Raw genomic sequence first — 17,544 nt, 5'->3', positions numbered from 1 at the left:
ATATACTATTTATTTTTAATATCTTTTAATAAAGATATTTAACTAATGATATTCTTATTGTTTTTTTTAAATTTAATTTTATTTTATAATAACTTTGTATTGACAGAATCCATGCCAGGGTAATTTGATATTCTTATTGTTAAGTCAAGTTTGATTCTTCATAGCCCCATTTGGGGTTCTACTGGCAAAGATAATGGATTGATTTTCCATAACCTTCTTCAGTTCATTTTACAGATGAGGAAACTGAGGAAAACAAGGTTAAGTGCCTTGCTCAGATTTTTAACTCAGGAAGATGTCTTCCTGATTCCAGGCTGGTTTTCTTTATCTACTGCATCACCTTGCCACTCCTAATGATGATAAGGAATAATAATAAGAAGAACTAGTATTTATATAGTACTTTAAGGTTTGTAAAGCATTTATCTTGTAGTCTCATTTGATCTTTACAATATCTTATAGAATCAATGCTATTAGCTCCATTTATACAGATGAAGAAACAGGCTGGCAAGGCTTAAGTGACTTGCCAAGGGTCACACAGTTAGTAAATGTCTGAGGCAGGACTGAAACTCAGATCTTCTTGACACCAAGTCTCAGCTACTCTAAGTACTATGTCACCCAGGTTCCTCAAAAGGCCCGGTAAGGATTTATACTAACAATGAATACTAGTCTAGAGTATAAAAATGTCTGTCAAAAATGCTAATGTGATGTTTAACCTATATTGGATTATTTGTTTTCTAAGGAAGGGGTAGAGGGGGAGAGAAGGAGAAAAATTTGGAATACAAGGTTTTGCAAGGGTGTAATGTTGAAAACTATCTTTGGATGTATTTTGAAAAATAAATGAATCTTTAAAAGTATCTTTACACATAATTAGAAAAAATAAAATACTATTTAAAATTTAAAAATAAACTGTTATTTTTGTCTCTTAAAAAATCTGATCACAGATATTTACTAATAAGGTTCAGAATTGTCATGGAATAGGAATGAAATATTCACTTCTCATTTATGTTTATAAACTTGAGTTTTGCATTGAAATAAACTTACTTTTTTTTTCTTAAATGATAATGTGACTTTTGGCTATATTAATTATTACACAGTATAATGAATGAGATGCTTAAAAATTCCTAGCACTCACTGTTTAGATCAGGCCAAAGTTGTAGTACTGGGCTTAGCTATAAACACTGTATTTTCACAGGGTATGATTGGCTGGGCTGTGTCAAATCAGGGGAAGGAACTAGGTTATGTTTTCTTGAGGAGAATGTAAGGATTTTTTGGGAGAAGGGGGTAAGGAGGGAGAGGAAAAGAGGGAAAGGGATCATAATTAATATCCTAAAATATTTGAAGTTCATATAGAAGAGAAATCATTTATTCTTCTTAGCTCACAAATGAAAAATTAGGACCAAGGGATGCAATTACAAAAGTATTGTCTAATTTTAAAATTCTATTAATGCTGTACAGCCCCCTTCTTCCCCCAAAAAAGGAATAAAATAAATAATGAACTGACTTGAAATTTAGTTCTATATCCAGAATATTTCATTTCAGGAAGCATTATTTATCTGAATTTTTTCAATTGATAAAATCATATTGGATGAAAACGTAAATATGATAATCCACATTCTATTGTATAACTCTAGAAAGTCACCAACTTCTCTGGGATGTGCTTTTTATCTGTAAAAAGAAGGAGCTAGACTCAATGGTTTCTAAGTTTCTTTTAGCTCAAGATCTATGAGATTTTATGAGTTTATAAATAGAAATATCAAAATAATAGACTTGCCAGTTACATTACTTATCTGGCTTCCATATCTCCATGTGTTTGACATTTAAAGAAAATTGTTTTAGCATGCTTACATTTATAGGAATTGTATATTACTATGTCTTAGTCTTTTCCATATTTCCTACCTAAATATGAGGCCTAACCATCTGGACCACCATCATCAAATCTAATTGTAAGCATAAGAGGAAGTATGGATTGTAGAGAAGATAAAGTATAAATTTCTAGAGAATCTAAAGAACCTGAAAAAATAAAGCAATACATAATTAAACCCTAAAAAGCAGATAATGATGATTGGCCATGAACTCAAAATGCATGGTGCTAGGCATGTGGGGCTCATAGTTACAATAAAATTCAAAGGTAAAAAAAGTAAAGGAAAGGGAATGGATTTGATACAGAGATCTTGGAAAGCCATGTTTTATGCTGACACATAAAACAGAGGGGAAAAAAAAGATAGGGTGGAAATTTAGTCAGGGTCTACAGTAAGATGTCAAAGAGGGATTCACAGATTTAAAGAATTTTGGAACTAGAATCTTTAATCTTAAAGGTCACCCATTTAATTCTCATTTTACAATTAAAGAAACTGAGGTTAAGTGATTGTGTCCAAGGTCATATATAGCTAGTTCAGTGGTGAAGAAGTTGGGATTAAAACTCTGTCTGTAGGGTCCTATTAGCCTGGTGCTCTTTTACTAACTATGGTGTTCAATGGCCCTAAAAATAATTTTAAATAGAAAAATATAAAAGAGGCATGAATAAATGACTAGCAGAAGATAAACCTTCACTTTTATAACCCTTTTCTCTGATTAGATGATTCTTCCCATAACCTCCATTTAAGGAAGTTGCTCAGACCAGCTGTCTCATCAGCACCTCTACCATGCCCCAACTTTTCATTCCGACACTCTCTTTGGCCTTGGAATTCAGCCACTGGAAGCATCCTCTATCTCTGGATGCCTTCTTCTAAAATCTCTATTTAAGGAAGTCACCCAGGTTAGCTTAGTCTTGTTTTTCTCCAGTCTTTCTATGCCAGTATATTTTCTATACTTTCTATATCATTCTCCCTCACCTACTTTTCAGTTTCCTTAAATGTGTTGTCCATTCCTTTTAGAATGTAAGCTCCTTAAGGAGAAGGACTGTTTTTTTCTTTTCTGTTCATATCTGCATTCTCAGTGTCAGGCATATAATAAGCATTTAATAAATATTGGTTTTGCTGACTTGACAGGTTAAGCTTATTAGCTTGTCATGTCATTATTGCCAACAGCAGTTTTTCAATAACCAACAATCTGCTACTAGATCAATTAGAAAGTTTTTATTCTTTCCAAACCTTAAGAAATTATGTTTGGTCATGACCCTCTCCAGCTCAAGGACCATGGAAAAATTATCTTGTCTTTGCAACATATGATGCTCCTGAGAGTTTGATTAACTATATTCTAGAGTAAGCCTAGGAACAATTTAGTGGCTCACAAAGAATTCCCAGGCCTTCATATGCCAAGACAAAGTCAAAGAGAACTGGCAAATTTAATTTGCAATGCATAATAGACTGAGTTCTTTCCATTTCTCAAGTGTTTTATGCTCAATTCTTCTTTCTAAGATATCTCAATAGAAGCCAGGATTTGATCGGTTGTCCTGCAGGCAGAGGCACAGCTCAATTATTCTAGGAATAATTATCCAGTTTGTGGATTATCTAATTCCTAAATCCATGGATCTTTCAGTCATTTCACTGGGGAACAAGGCTGAACTTACTGGCTAAAGTGAAATTGGCAGTGTAACTTTGAAAACTTATGTGTGCTATCCTGATTCTAAACTAATGTTAATCATATGAAATTTTCCTTGGTTTCTAATTGCCCTTAAGTCATTTATGCTGAAATACATACTACCTCCGATTTACCTCCATGGTCATGCAAAAGACAGCATACATTCCGGTTTACAGGAATTTGGCTTGCTGTGAGCCATATTCCTGAGATGGATAATCATCCCCAAATTTTCTCCAAATCTCAAAACATTCTGAATAGCTTGTTCCCTTTAAATTTTAATAGACTGAATATAGAGAAACAGGCACAGCATTGCAAAACTGTATCATTAAGAGAAAAATAAATCCTTATAAGATATAGAAAGTAACAATATGTTGTTTTGATGCCTTAGAAGTTCCATATGTCTGCCAAATCAAATTAAGACTAGGCAGCATAAGCAATTAAATGGAAGCAATTAAAGATTTGTCACATCCATCTCTAGTTTGAATTCCACGGAAATGAAATGGGACTAACGGATAGGCAAGCCTGTGCTTAAACAAACACCTGACTGCTTCCAGTTGTTTATAATTTAATAAGTAGATAGACTGTCAAAACACTGACATACAATATCCTGCATCAGTGCCACAGTGAAGCAAAAAAAAACTTTCAAATTCAAAAAGTACATAGAATACATCGTTCAAAATCCTGGAGGCAACATTAATTGCATCACGTAGCTACACGAAAGAACTTTCAATTAATGTGATTTATGGTAGTACTTTCAGCATATACAACAACCTAAACTATGAATGAATTAACTGTGCTTATGCATCCTTAACTTCTGAACTTTTTGAGTTGGTATCTATTTGCATGCTTTGCCTTGATCCTATATCAAAAAAGAGTTTGCAGAGTCACCAGAAAAGACCAGAGCTGATTTTTTCAGTCAGGATATAATGTGCTCAAAATATTCCTCCCCCTCTCCACATACATACAGTCAGAGGTCTGACATCTTTATTAATAATGTGACTAACTCAGCCAAGAAAGCTGTTTTGTCTAAAATTTGCAGGACCTAAGGTTCAGTTACTAAAACCTATATGTTGAAATCCTTCACTAAGATAGAACTAAAAGGCAAGAAATGGCAAAAACTTAACAGACATTGAAATCTAGACTAGAATTTGGTAGCTTCATAATTCATTCTTTATCACTTGAATTTTTTTCTTCTTCCTCTTCCTTTTCTTCTCTCTCCTCCCCATTTCAATCCTCTTTCTTCCTCTACCATTTTCCCCTTTTTCCCTTTCTCCTGTCCCTCACTTTTCCCCTCCTCTATTCTCTTTCCTTCTTGTCCTGCTCTATCCCCTTTTCAGTTTTCCGATACTCCATTTTACTCCTTCTCCTCTACCATTCAATAAACATTTATTGAGCATTCAGAAGAGACTAAGGAACTGTAGGAAAGACAAAAACAATTAATCAATACCTTCCTGTTTTTTCCACTCTTTACTCTGTCTCAAAATGGACAATGGTACCAATATATGTGCCATTGTGATGGCAATGAGAACCATAGGGTTTGCACCTATATATCTGAATTCTTGAGTCCAATTTCATTTAGATCTACAATATACTACTCATGTACATAAAGAATCACTAGTTATGAGACACAATGCAAATTCCTAAAAATTCTCCAAAATGGAATTAAATTTAAAAAGTAGCAACCCATACACACTGAAGCCTTAAGTGAGAAGCTATAAATGTGGAGGAGTCCACCCACACATCCCATTTTGTGAAATTAGTCAAAAGCATTCAGGAAATTTTTATTCCTTAGTAAGATAATTTCCAAATCAAATCAATGGGATAGTAGGTTCTCTTTCTATTTGTCTACCTATTTTTTTTTCATGTCACTGCCTTTTCCCTTTCTGCCTGTCCTTATCTCTCTGACCTTTACCCTGTATCTCTCCATTCCTAACGTGTTTCCTCTTATCAAATTCAATTCAGCCACCAGTTATAATAGTAATAATAGTAGTAGCAGTAGCAGAAGCAACAGCAACCATTGTATTCTTAGTAGTAGTAAACTACATAAAAGAAACAAGGTAATGATTGGCAGTATGCGTAGATTGAGGACTGGAATTGTGAGACATGAAGATCTGTGTACCTTAACTCCTATCAGATACTTTCTATCTGTGTGGGATTATGAACAAGTAACTTAACCTGGAGATAATGCTGGCCACACTACACTGAACTTGAAGTTAGGAGACCAGGATATAAATCTTGCTTGACATTAATTGTGTGATCCTGGAAAAGCCAGTTAACCCCTTCTCAGTCTCAGTTTCCTCATATTTATGATAAGGGTAATAATAATACTTACTTCCCAAGACTATTTGAGAAGCAAAGGCGATTGCATATATAAATCACTTTGCAAGACTTAAAGCTTTATTATATAAAGACTATCATTAACTTATATTTCAGTTTGTTATTGTTGTTGTTTAGCTATTTCAGTCACGTCTGATTCTTTATGACACCTTTTTGTAGTGCTTTCTTGGCAAAGATACTGGATTAGTTTGCTATTTCCTTCTCCATCATTTTACAGATGAGGAAACTGAGGCAAATAAGATTTAGTGACTTGCTCAGGGTTACACAGCTATAAAGTGTTTGAAATGAAGCCTTCCTAACTCATATTTTCTCTTGTTATTACATGGATGTGCTTTGGCAAAGTGGCTTTTCTAGAGAACTATACATCCTACTCCCTAACATTCACCTCTTGAAAATGCAAGAGAGATGGGAAAGGAGAATATGGATCACAGATTCAGATAGATAATTATACTGGAAAGTTAACCTTAAAAACATAAATCAGTACCATAATTACTGGATGCGAAACTTTGTTGTTGTTATCTAATCCTTTTAGTTATGTCCAACTCTTTGCGATGCTATGTGTTTTTGGAAGAAATACTAGAATGGTTTGCCAAGAGCTGCTAAGTTGTACAGCTGATAGAGTACTAGGCCAGGAGTCATAAAGATTTGAGTTCAAATCTAGCCTCCTATACTTATTAGCTATATAATCTTAGGCAAGTCACTTAAACCTTTTTGACTGTATCCTCATCTATCACACAATTCACTGGGGATTATTTGTCAAAAGTGTTTTCTTTGGTATAGAGCAAAGTTATCAAATACAAAGCCCCCAACACTGTGGCTCCAACACCAGATTAAAATATAACTAGAAAACATTTATAATAAAAATACAGCTTAAAGGGATCTTTACTCCCACATTCTTATTTGGGTTTGACATCTCTGATATGGGGAGCAAATGAATAAGAAATTCCCAATGTCTATGAAAATCAGCAAATATTCTACCATTTTTTCATTACTTAAAAATGAACTTGTACATGTTTGCAAATAAATGTACTTGGTGAAATGAAAACTTAAAAATAAATTTCTTGGCATTGGGGTTTAAACTCTAAATGGAATTGAAAAGACTTTGCTTTGTTGTTCTTGTATGTGCTATGGACATTTTTGCTTGTAAACCCTTAGAGGACATCAATCATTTCCTCATCATCTATGGAAATCACAGGCAGGGTAGAAATACAGACATATGGGCAATTAGACAAGTAAAAAAAAATCAGAGAACAATAATGAAAAGCAACAAGGTAGGCCCAGTACAGTTAGTAATACATCTTTAAGAAATGATGTAGAGATGTGATTTTAAAATGGTTTAAAATCCTTTATGGTTTTTAAAAGTTGAAGCAACGAAAAAACATTAGAATTATTATAAATGCACACCTTTGTCTGAGCAGGAATCTTAGTCTGAATTTTCAGTGTTGTTGTTTCAACTTTTGGAATATCACTAGTAAATGATATCTTTGGAATTGTTCGGGATGTTGGCATCTGTGGACTTTCTACTTCCTCCTCAGCTCCTGAAACAACAAACAAAAATCAATATGAGAAATATGAAACAGAACTAGAATGTTATCAGACCCTGAGAATAGTGCTGTACTTATAAAATACTCAGCTTTCACTTATCTAACTCTAACTTTCCTTTGGGGATCAAAGAGAATAAGAATTGACTTTTATTAGTATAGAAAACTCTCACTTAAAAATCTTTTTATATATGTTCTCGAAAGCACTGCTGGTCTATGTCAAAGGTGAGATTTGAATTCAGCTCTCCCCGGCTCTAAACCAAGCTTTCTGTTTTATATTCTGTATTTCCTCTCAACCTCAATATTGGTGATGAAAAGAAAAGGTGATGCAAAGGCGGAATCTGGTGTTCTGAAGAATACTGGCAATTCCTTTCATGTTCTAGATTTCTTCCCTGGAGACTACTGTCCTTCCATTTCAGTGCTACTGTCTGACATATAATTCATAAAGGTTTATGAGATCCAACTACAATGTTCTTTTTAATGTTAATTATTTGCAAGACATATATGTAAGCCAATCAGCATCTTCAGGGTATTTTTAATTACCTTGAATAGATAGCCTAAGAAAATAACAATGTTGTAAGCCAATATTGGATTAATAAAATAAGCACTTCAGAAACACCGGACACAGTGTCTGTATTGTGGTCTTATGCTGGATTATTGATTGCAACAGTCTCCTAATTATTCTTTCTGCTTCTGATCTCTCCTAAGTCTAACTATCATAAAAATTTGATCAAGTCACTCCCCTTTTTTTCACCATCTTCCACTGCCCTAGTGGCACACATCACAGAATAAATATAACAATGTTAAGCTAGAAAGAATCTTAGAGATTTTTTATTAGTTGAACTTCCTAATTTCAAAGATGAGGAAACCTAGGTATTTCTTGATCATTTCTAATCAATCTTTCTGACTTTTATCTTTTAGTCCATGAAAACTATAGGAATCAGATCTACTACAAGCAAAGGAATAAGATTAGGGGAAAGATGTTCCTTAATGTTCCCTGCAACTTTTGAGCTCTACATCTCTATCAGAATCTCTTCATCCTGAAAGATCATATCAACCCCATAAATCATGATTTGGAAGTATTCCTGTCCCTGAAGCCTCTCTATTTGATTGGATGGCTCTCTCTAGAATCTCCACTTAAGGATGGTCACTAGGGCAGCCATCTCTTTATTTTTTCATGAGGCTGCAATGTGGACTTTGCATTATGTTAGGTATCTTCTTTCCACTCTTCATTTTATCTTTATTTTATGTTTTCCTCCCATTAGAACATAAATTCCTTAAGGTCAGGGTTTTTTCCTTTTGCTTATATTTATACTCCCAGAAATAAGAACAGTACCTGGTATATAGTAAGCACTTAATAATAACTTAATCACTAATGTTTCTCTCTACATCATTCATTCTTCTTAGAATGTTTTCTCACCTCCTATTGCCTAATCTGAATCCTACTCTTTCTCACTCTCAGTCTCTCTCTGTGTGTCTCTCTGCCTCTCTCTCTCTCCCCCTATCTTTTTCCATTAAATTTCCTCTGATTTTTCTATCCTATAGTAATCTCCATCATTCTCTAAAATCCTATAGTAATCATTTCTGTATCACTCACTTGGCACTTCATATATGCATCCATGGGTAAAGTTTTATGTAAATATGTTTCATTTCCCTAATTAGATTAGAAAAATCTTGTATTGACTCAATGTGTCATGAACACACTAGATGTTAAATAAACATTCAGTGATTTAATGACTTGATCTATGGTAGGAATATTATCATTGTTTTTGTTTCCACTGGTTCCTCTGGTAATAAATTAGATTTTATTTCTTCTGACTACTTCAACACCATCTCATAGTTTATCCCTTATGTATGGTATGATTATAGGATCCAGGTAAATTAAGAATGCACTTAATATTACTATTTAATTTGTAAAGATGTCTCATTTTTCTATCTTAATCTTCAACCTAAATCTTTCTATTGGAAAATCATGATTTATGATAAAATGCATTTCCTATGGATTTAGTACATGGTTTTAAATTTCCTTTGCCATTATACCTTTGAACCTCTAAATTCTTCTTTTGGTCATGTACAGAGATTAGGAAGACTTGGAGGGAATCTAAAGGGTAATGGAAGAATATATGAGTAGGATAAGTAGATTCACTATGGTGACTTGCATGTGAAAAGGTTCATAAAAAGAAATTGGAAAAAGTGACCCACGGGATACTATAAAAACTTTTAAATGATAGCAAACATAGTGGGCCATTCAAGCAGTGAGAATGAGAGATGATACGTGCCCAGCCCAAGTACTACAATGATATCCATGAAATATTAGAAGAACCAGAGGAAGGCCTTTAGCACCTTGAAGAGATCATCTCTGCAAGATTTATATGAAGACCTGGATAAGACTGGCACAAGAAAAACATGAAAGTATTGCAATATATATTAGTGAGAAGAATATCAACACTGATGAGAACACAAATGCATCTACATACAAAAGTATCCACTTGTTATATTTAGCATGCTAATCTCAAGAACACCTTTCTACCAGCTAGCCTGTTAATCCATTAGCAATTTATGTACAATATAATTGATTTGTTCACAAAGTGAATGATTTAATCTTTAAAGAATTACTTGAATTTGAATAAGAACTGACTATGATAAAAATTAGTAGGTTAGTTTAAGGGCTAAAAATATTTATATCCATTAGGTAATGACACATAAAAATTATTTTTCAAAAGCCTAGAGAGATAGTCAATTCTTATAGTTAGATCATGTCAATATAATTAAAATAGCAGTAATTATCTAAATTAATTTACCAGGTTAGTGTTATACTAAGCAAATTATCTAGAAAGTACTTCAGGGCTCCTCACAATATTGCCAAAACTCATTTGGAGAAACAAAAGGTCTAGGATGTTAAGGAAATAATAATTTAAAGGAAGGAATGAAGGGGGAATGGTAATTATAGACCTGAAATTATGTCATAAAACAGTAGCTATGAAAACTAGTTAATACTAATTAAAGAGTTGAAAAGTAGATCAGCAGAACAGACTAAATAGCAAGAGTTGGAAACAATCAAATTCAATAATTGAGTGTTTGATAAACTGGTAAACAAACTACTTGGGAAAGATTATAAGTGATGGAAACTGGACAGTAATTCAGTTGAAATTAGGTTTATACCCTAAACTTATATAATCTATCAATTAATATCAACATGGACATGTGACTTGAATTTAAAAGTCATTAGATCATTAAAAGAAAGCAAGATCAAGGACCCTACATAATCATGTGTATGGGGACAATCTTTAGCCAATAAGGGTAATCACAAAAAATGAAGTAATTTTGATTGCATAAAATTGAAACACTTCTGAATTTAAAAATCTGCATATAGAATAAGAGGACAAATTGTCAACTGGGAAAAATTTTTTTGCACCAAATATCTCTGCTCAGGCTCTGATAATCAAGATATTTACATATAATTAACACACATATATATGACTATGCCATTCTCCTATGGACAAGTGATATGAACAAATGGTAGTCAAAATAAGAAGTTATCAATAATTATATGAAAGATTATTCCAAATAACTAATAACAGAAATGAAAATCAAAATAATTCTGTGGCTTCAATTCAGAGCCAGCAAAATAGAAAAATGACAAAAAGTAGAAATTGTCAGAACTGGAGGAGATTCAAAAACATAGGAAAATTAATACATTAGCAGAGCTATAAATTTGTCCATCTATCCTGGAAAATACTTTGGAATTATTTAAAAAAAAATAAAAGTGACAATAATATCTAGTCCCTTGAACCAAAAGATGCCTACTTTTAAGAATATATATCGTAGAGGTTACAGATAGAAAGAATTTAATACAATAAAACAATAAACAACAACAACAAACAACAAATAAACTTTTCGTAGCAGTCCTTTTAGTGCTTGCAAAGATTTGGAAACAATGTTATGTGCCTATTGATTGAAGAAAGGCTAAACAAATTGAAATGTATGAATATAATGGAATATTATTATGCTATAATCATGACTAAGAAAATATATAAGAACTGATGAAGAAGTAAGTGGAACCAGAAAAATAATAGATAAAATGATTAAAATAATGTAACTGGAAAGAATTAAAAAAAGAAAGAAAACTGAATGCTACATAATTATAATGTCCAAGCGTGGCCTGAAAGTAGACTTGAGAAGATAAACCTCTTTCCCTTCTTTGTAAAAGTCGGGGAGAGGGGAAGAAACAAAAGTGTCAAATTGTTGTATTTTCTGTCTGACATGGTCAATATACTGATTGATTTTGCTGAAATTATTTTTCCCCTCTTTCTTCAATCTTTGTTAAAAGGATGGCTTGAGGTTTAGGAAAGAAGGGAGGGATGTTTCAAAAGTCAATGTGATGCAGTAACAAGAACAATCAATAAAAATAAAAAAAACCCAAAGAATTCCAGATATAAAGTCCATCTAGATATATGTCAAGGAAGAAAAAAAAGAAAAAAATGAATTCCAGGGAAAAAATAAAATTACAATATGAATTTTTAATTAATAAAAATAAGAAGAAACTAGAATTTGTGGATTTCTTTAAGGAAGATTACTAAAGATAACATCTCACAAACCAGGGATCACTGATGAGTTGAAAGATATTGATGGAATCTAATTATTCTTTTAAATCCAGAAAGGACAAGATATGTCATTAATAATACTACCTCATTTTCTCTCCTAAAACAAAACAAAAAAAACCAACTCAGTCCCTATACCGACTGAGTTTATCCAGTCATTCATCCACTTTCAGTATCACAAAATGGAAGACATGGAAGAAGTCTCAAGATCCATGTAATCCAATATATAAGTACTTCCTTCAAGGATCCCCTTATAATCTGTTCAACAAGTGGTCATCTAGCCTTTATTTAAAGATACTATAAAGGAGGGACTCACTAAAGAAAAAAGACATTTTCTGCTTGGTCTCAGATGACAAAATGAAAACAATGGGTGGAAGTCCTCTCAATATAAGGAAAAACTTCCTGGTAATTAAGAGTGATCTAAAAATAGAATGGTCTGTCTCAGTATTTACTGGGTTCATTAGCTTTACTGGCTGTTATGTAGCAATGTTGAATCATCTGGAATTTGTTAAGTCAATTAAAACTCCAAATCTTTTTTTCAGATAAACTGCTTTCTAGTTGTAGCTCCTTTTTGCATTGATAAAGTTGATTTTTTGAACCCAAATATAGATCTCAACATTTCTCACTATTAATTTTCATCTATTTTAATTCAATTTAATTCAGCAAATATGTGCTAAATGTGCAAAGCACCAGGGAGACAAAGACAAAATGAAAAGAATTTTCACCTTCATTTTATCCTCTGCATGTTATTTTTGCATCTTGGTTCTGTCATATATTAGCTACTGCTTCTAACTTTGTATCAGTTGCAGATTTGATAAGGATGTTATCTATGTTTTCATCTAAGACATCTAATAAAAATATTGTGCACAAGTCCAAGAACAAATACTCAAGGTATTCTTCTAGAGATTGCCCTTCTGAGTTGACAACTATCCATTTGTGACAACTCTTTGGGTTCAGTCATTTGACCTAGCTATAAACCTTCCCACAAAGAAAGCAGGAGACACTTCAACTTTCCCCTAATCTACTTACTATCTATTGATCTCAACAAAAAAAGGAAATGAGGTTAGAATAGCATAACCTATTCTCGATGAAGACATTACTAGCAGAGCAGTCACAAATTCCTTTTCTAAGAGTTTACAAGTATCCCTTGAATAATAATATGTTCTAAAATTTTGCCAGGAATTGAAGTTAAACCACCTGTTTATAGAGCCCACTGTTTTTCTTATTCTGAAATTTGGAATATTTTACCTTTCCCTAGTTGTCCAGTACCTCTGTATTGGGAACACAGGTTAGAAAAATTTGAGAACCACTATCTTAAGCCAAGAATCAGTAACTAACTTGAAGAACAACATTCTCAAAGTAAAGAAAGGCAGTGATAATGGATGTTCTTGCTTTTTTACACACTTTTTCGATAGCTCTGATCAAATCAATGCTAGATCCAGGAAGTAAGAGATAATGGCCTCATATTTTAGCCTCAGTTCTTTCCTGGTTACATCTTGTGATTTCTAGGATTCATCTATTCATCCACATCTTTGAAAAGAAAATTTTAACTAAGAGGTGGTATAAAATCCTCTCTCCTAAATCTTACCAGAGAAAAAAGTAAAGAGAAGAAACATATATCTCTTGGAATAACTTAGGCATTCTTATGTTTAGGAGTAGCAAAATGACTTGTGTGATCTCCAAAGAGCCCTTCTAAAACTTGAATTTTAAGATCTGCAGTATAGAAACAAGATTTGCCCAATTAATTATGTGCTTGGGAATTCTGAACATTATTTAAGTACAAAGAATGTCTGAGACACTAAAGGAAAAAATATGTGTTATGGGTGTAAAGTATTAATAGTGTTTTAGTGAGTGACATCGGGGCTCTGCTGGGCAATACTTAGCCCACTTGTTCTGCATGTGAGAAATATATCACTCCCCTAAGAATAGCAATGGCTATTTTTACAACCAGGATTGCATTGTAAGCTCATACTTACTACGTCAGCAAGCTCTTCCATCACTTTCCTAGACTTGCTGTTTTTCCATTTAAAACACTACACCTTATATTATAACTTGGCTTTCTTCAAGCAGAGGATCAATTTGAATCTTTCTGGGTCATTCTGCATTTGGGACCAGTCTGCTAATCAGACAGCATATATGAATCTAAGCCCAATACAGCTATCAGGACTTTAGGGATTACAAATGAAAAGTTTAATCAATAAAAATCCCAATAAAGATTTTCATGGTACCCTGCTGAACACTGTTTCCTGATTTGACCATTAATTACCTCTGTGCTCAAATCTTGTCTTGGCCACAACTTCCACTGGGATTGTTCCTGGAACAAGTAAAATGATTGGCCACCAAACTAAAGAGTGTTTATCCCAAATGTTTTTTCAATTCAACTGTACATTTTCCCTTCCTCCCCTAGGGTAACCCAGAGGAAGTAATTGAAGCCAACTGTTTCTGATTTATCCTTTAATTTCTAATCTGTGGTATGGAATTTTGCCAAGTAGGTGTTCATTTAATTTCTTTACAGATGTTTTAGGTGACTTTACCTTCAACGTCTTAATTCAAAGTCCCATTGAAACTCAAATATATTTTCTTTGAACTGCTTCATGAGAACTGTTTCCCAAAAATGTTTAAAATAGAACCAGAGTATTATCTTAGAAATACCAATGGACAAACTGAAAATATACAGAGAAAACACAGTTGAGATAAAGGTACAATATATTAAATTGTTATTGTTGTTAGAAAAATTGTCTGAAGACTTCCAGCTACCATTTTATTAGGTATCTCATTCCCTTTGTTAGCTTGAAAGTATATATGCATATGTATGTGTGTATGCATATATATGTGCATATATGTATATGTGTGGGCATATATATTTATACAGATATAGACATATACATATATATGTACACTTAAGATTTATTCTTACTTAGATAAAAGTACAAAGTAGTAAAGGAATTAATAGCTCGACAGACTCCTAAAAGAATTTTGGAATCTAGTTAGTATCACACCATTTAAGAATCAATTAATTCTGTGTTAATGTTGAACAATAAGGCAAGATCTTCATGTGGAAAGAGGTTGGGGGAGGAGAGGAGAGAAATAAAAGTGGTTTTCTACTCTTACCCGAGCCTGATGCAGATGCATAATCATCATCATCAATTGGATAAACTCCAGATGCTTCTTCAATAGAGCTGTTGTCAAGGTACATGTCTTTATCAGAAGTCAGCTCTGCTCTCTAAGAAAGAAAGGAGAGTGAAATTTAAGAGAGTAAACTATTAAGAAACTTATTTTATTTATGATATTATTCATTTACTTACCTTCCTTCTATCTTACTCCCTTCTTTACCCCCATTCTTCAAATCTTGTATCTAGGAATGGTTTAATACTATCTTAAAGAGCCAAATGAGAGGCAGAATAGTGTAAAAGTTGAAGAACTTATTGTGGAACCAGAAAAATGAGCGTCTCAAGTCTCCCCACTAACATACACTAGCTGGGTGACTTTAGGCAAGTCATTTACCCTCTCTGAATGTCCTCCCTAGACAGTTGCAGAGAAAATGCTGCCGTCAGTGACAGAGTAGATATTCCTCATCCAGGAATTCACTGTAGCAATGAAATCACAGCTTTAGTGCCTATTCCTATATACATAATACAAATCTAAAGTGTTGGGTGCAGCATACTGGGGAGACAGGGACTATAATTTCATTTAGTATGTCTAATCATACATATTTATTAAAAACCTACTGAGTGTCAAGCACTGAGGTAAATGTAGGGTTTAACAAAGTGTAAATGATACTCCATCCCTGTAATTCTGCTTACTATGTTGTTTTTTTTTTTTTTTTTTTTGGGGGGGGGGAATAAATAAAACTGTTTCTACTTCTGCTTCCTCAAGTTTAAAACAATTATAAGCCTATCTTGGACTTACTTCTTTTGCCTTCACAAGACTTTTACAAAGCAACCATTCCCTTCCAGTTTACTGAAGCTAAATGTTAATGTGCTATTAGGCAAGAATTAGGGAGTGTGCCGGTAAATGTTTAGCAATTGGCTTGGGGAAGAGGCAATGACATACACATGCTAGATACACTTTAAAAGGTTTAATCTACTCTAACATTTTCTCCATTGCTTTCTGAAGTCTAAACCATCAACAAAACAATAAATCAATCCTTGTTTTGTTGCATTCGATGATTTTTGACATAAAAATATTTGTAAAGATAATTTAACAATTGGCATAAGCAAAGTCAAGCTGTATTCAACATAACCTGTCTATGAGACTATTCAGTAAAACAGGAAAGAAAGTAGTTGTCAGTCATTCAAATGAACAGTAACAATTACTACTACTATCACCATTATCATTTATACAGCAGCCTGATACTTTGGGGTCGTGCATGATCTTGTCTATGGCACCTAGCATAGCAAATGATTTAAACAATGTGTCTACACATATTACTTGATAATGGAAATATTCCTCTGATGACTCTAGTCCTTTGTCTCTTTGACACTGAAACTAGTGATCAGTACACCAAATAAATAATAAGTAAATAGATGAATAAATAAGAATAGGTCCCTTAAAAAAAGGACCAAAGTTCAGTAATAGCAAATACTGTGTTTATCTTTTGAGAAAAGTAGAATTATAGCACTACAGAATGAGAACGGGTCTTGCAAGCCCCTTGGACTACCAACTATAGCCTAATATTACTATACTTGAATAGGAAATCCTGTCTGTGATGTCCCCCAAAAGAGATTCGTCAGCCTCAGCGTGAAGTCTTTTCTTTTTTAAACCAAAGACACTAAAGACATGAGACTTAGAATTAAGAGTTGCAAGGAAGCATTAAATATGTCTAATATAGGGAGTTTTGCCCCAAGTCTGAGAACTTGTTTTAAAAAATATTTTGATAATTGTATTTTAAAATACTTGGTTTTCTTTTGTAATCCTAATTTTTTTATTTTAGCTTATTGGTCAATTAACATTTACTGCACAATTATGCTACTGATTCACAGTTTATTCAATAAAAAAGATTTTATTCTAAAAATCTAACTAGAATTAGAATAAAAGCCCACCTTAGGGTATTATTATTATATAATTAGGGAACTAGGATATTAAATATCTTTTTAAAATGATTAGAATAAGTGGATCATTTCTATAATTAAAGCACTGTCAATACCAAAACAATTCTTATAGTCTGATGAGAATAGAATTTATACATAAAATTAGTAGCTTGATCTAGATGACTTTTAATATGCTTACCTTTTCTAAGTTTATGATTCAATCATTAACATACTATTAACAAAATTTTGAATGCTCACATCCAATAAGCTTTAAAAAAAATTCTTTCCCTACAATATTGGTTTCCACTAAATTTTTCTGTTCCAGTAGTCACTGGTTGGAAACCATCCTAGGCAGACAGGCAGGTCCCAGCCTTGAAAACAGTATGACTTTATTCTATCAAGTTACAAAGCCTGCTAGGAAAGGGGAACACTTTTTAATTTGATCCTACATTCTCTACTATTTCTCTATGCCAATTCATAGAAAGGTATGTGAATCCATCTTGCTTAATCTGACCTATC

The 17,544-nt window shown here is 33.1% G+C and overlaps 1 protein-coding gene across 2 annotated transcripts in view; it reads right to left on the bottom strand.

The window, feature by feature from the left end:
* Positions 1-17,544, bottom strand: part of SDC2 (syndecan 2) — a 129,240-nt gene that overhangs the window by 6,375 nt on the left and 105,321 nt on the right. For both annotated transcript variants that reach the window (XM_051970889.1, XM_051970890.1), the window contains exons 2-3: positions 15,107-15,218; positions 7,258-7,391 (exon numbers count right to left, since the gene is read on the bottom strand). In XM_051970889.1, the coding sequence (XP_051826849.1) occupies positions 7,258-7,391; positions 15,107-15,218 (246 nt within the window). The remainder of the gene's footprint in view (positions 1-7,257; positions 7,392-15,106; positions 15,219-17,544) is intronic.

The sequence above is a fragment of the Antechinus flavipes genome, chromosome 1, assembly GCF_016432865.1.
Source record: "Antechinus flavipes isolate AdamAnt ecotype Samford, QLD, Australia chromosome 1, AdamAnt_v2, whole genome shotgun sequence".
NCBI classification, from domain to species: domain Eukaryota; kingdom Metazoa; phylum Chordata; class Mammalia; order Dasyuromorphia; family Dasyuridae; genus Antechinus; species Antechinus flavipes.
The sequence above is the reverse complement of the archived record's forward strand: the minus strand, read 5'-3'. Positions and strand labels throughout refer to the sequence as shown.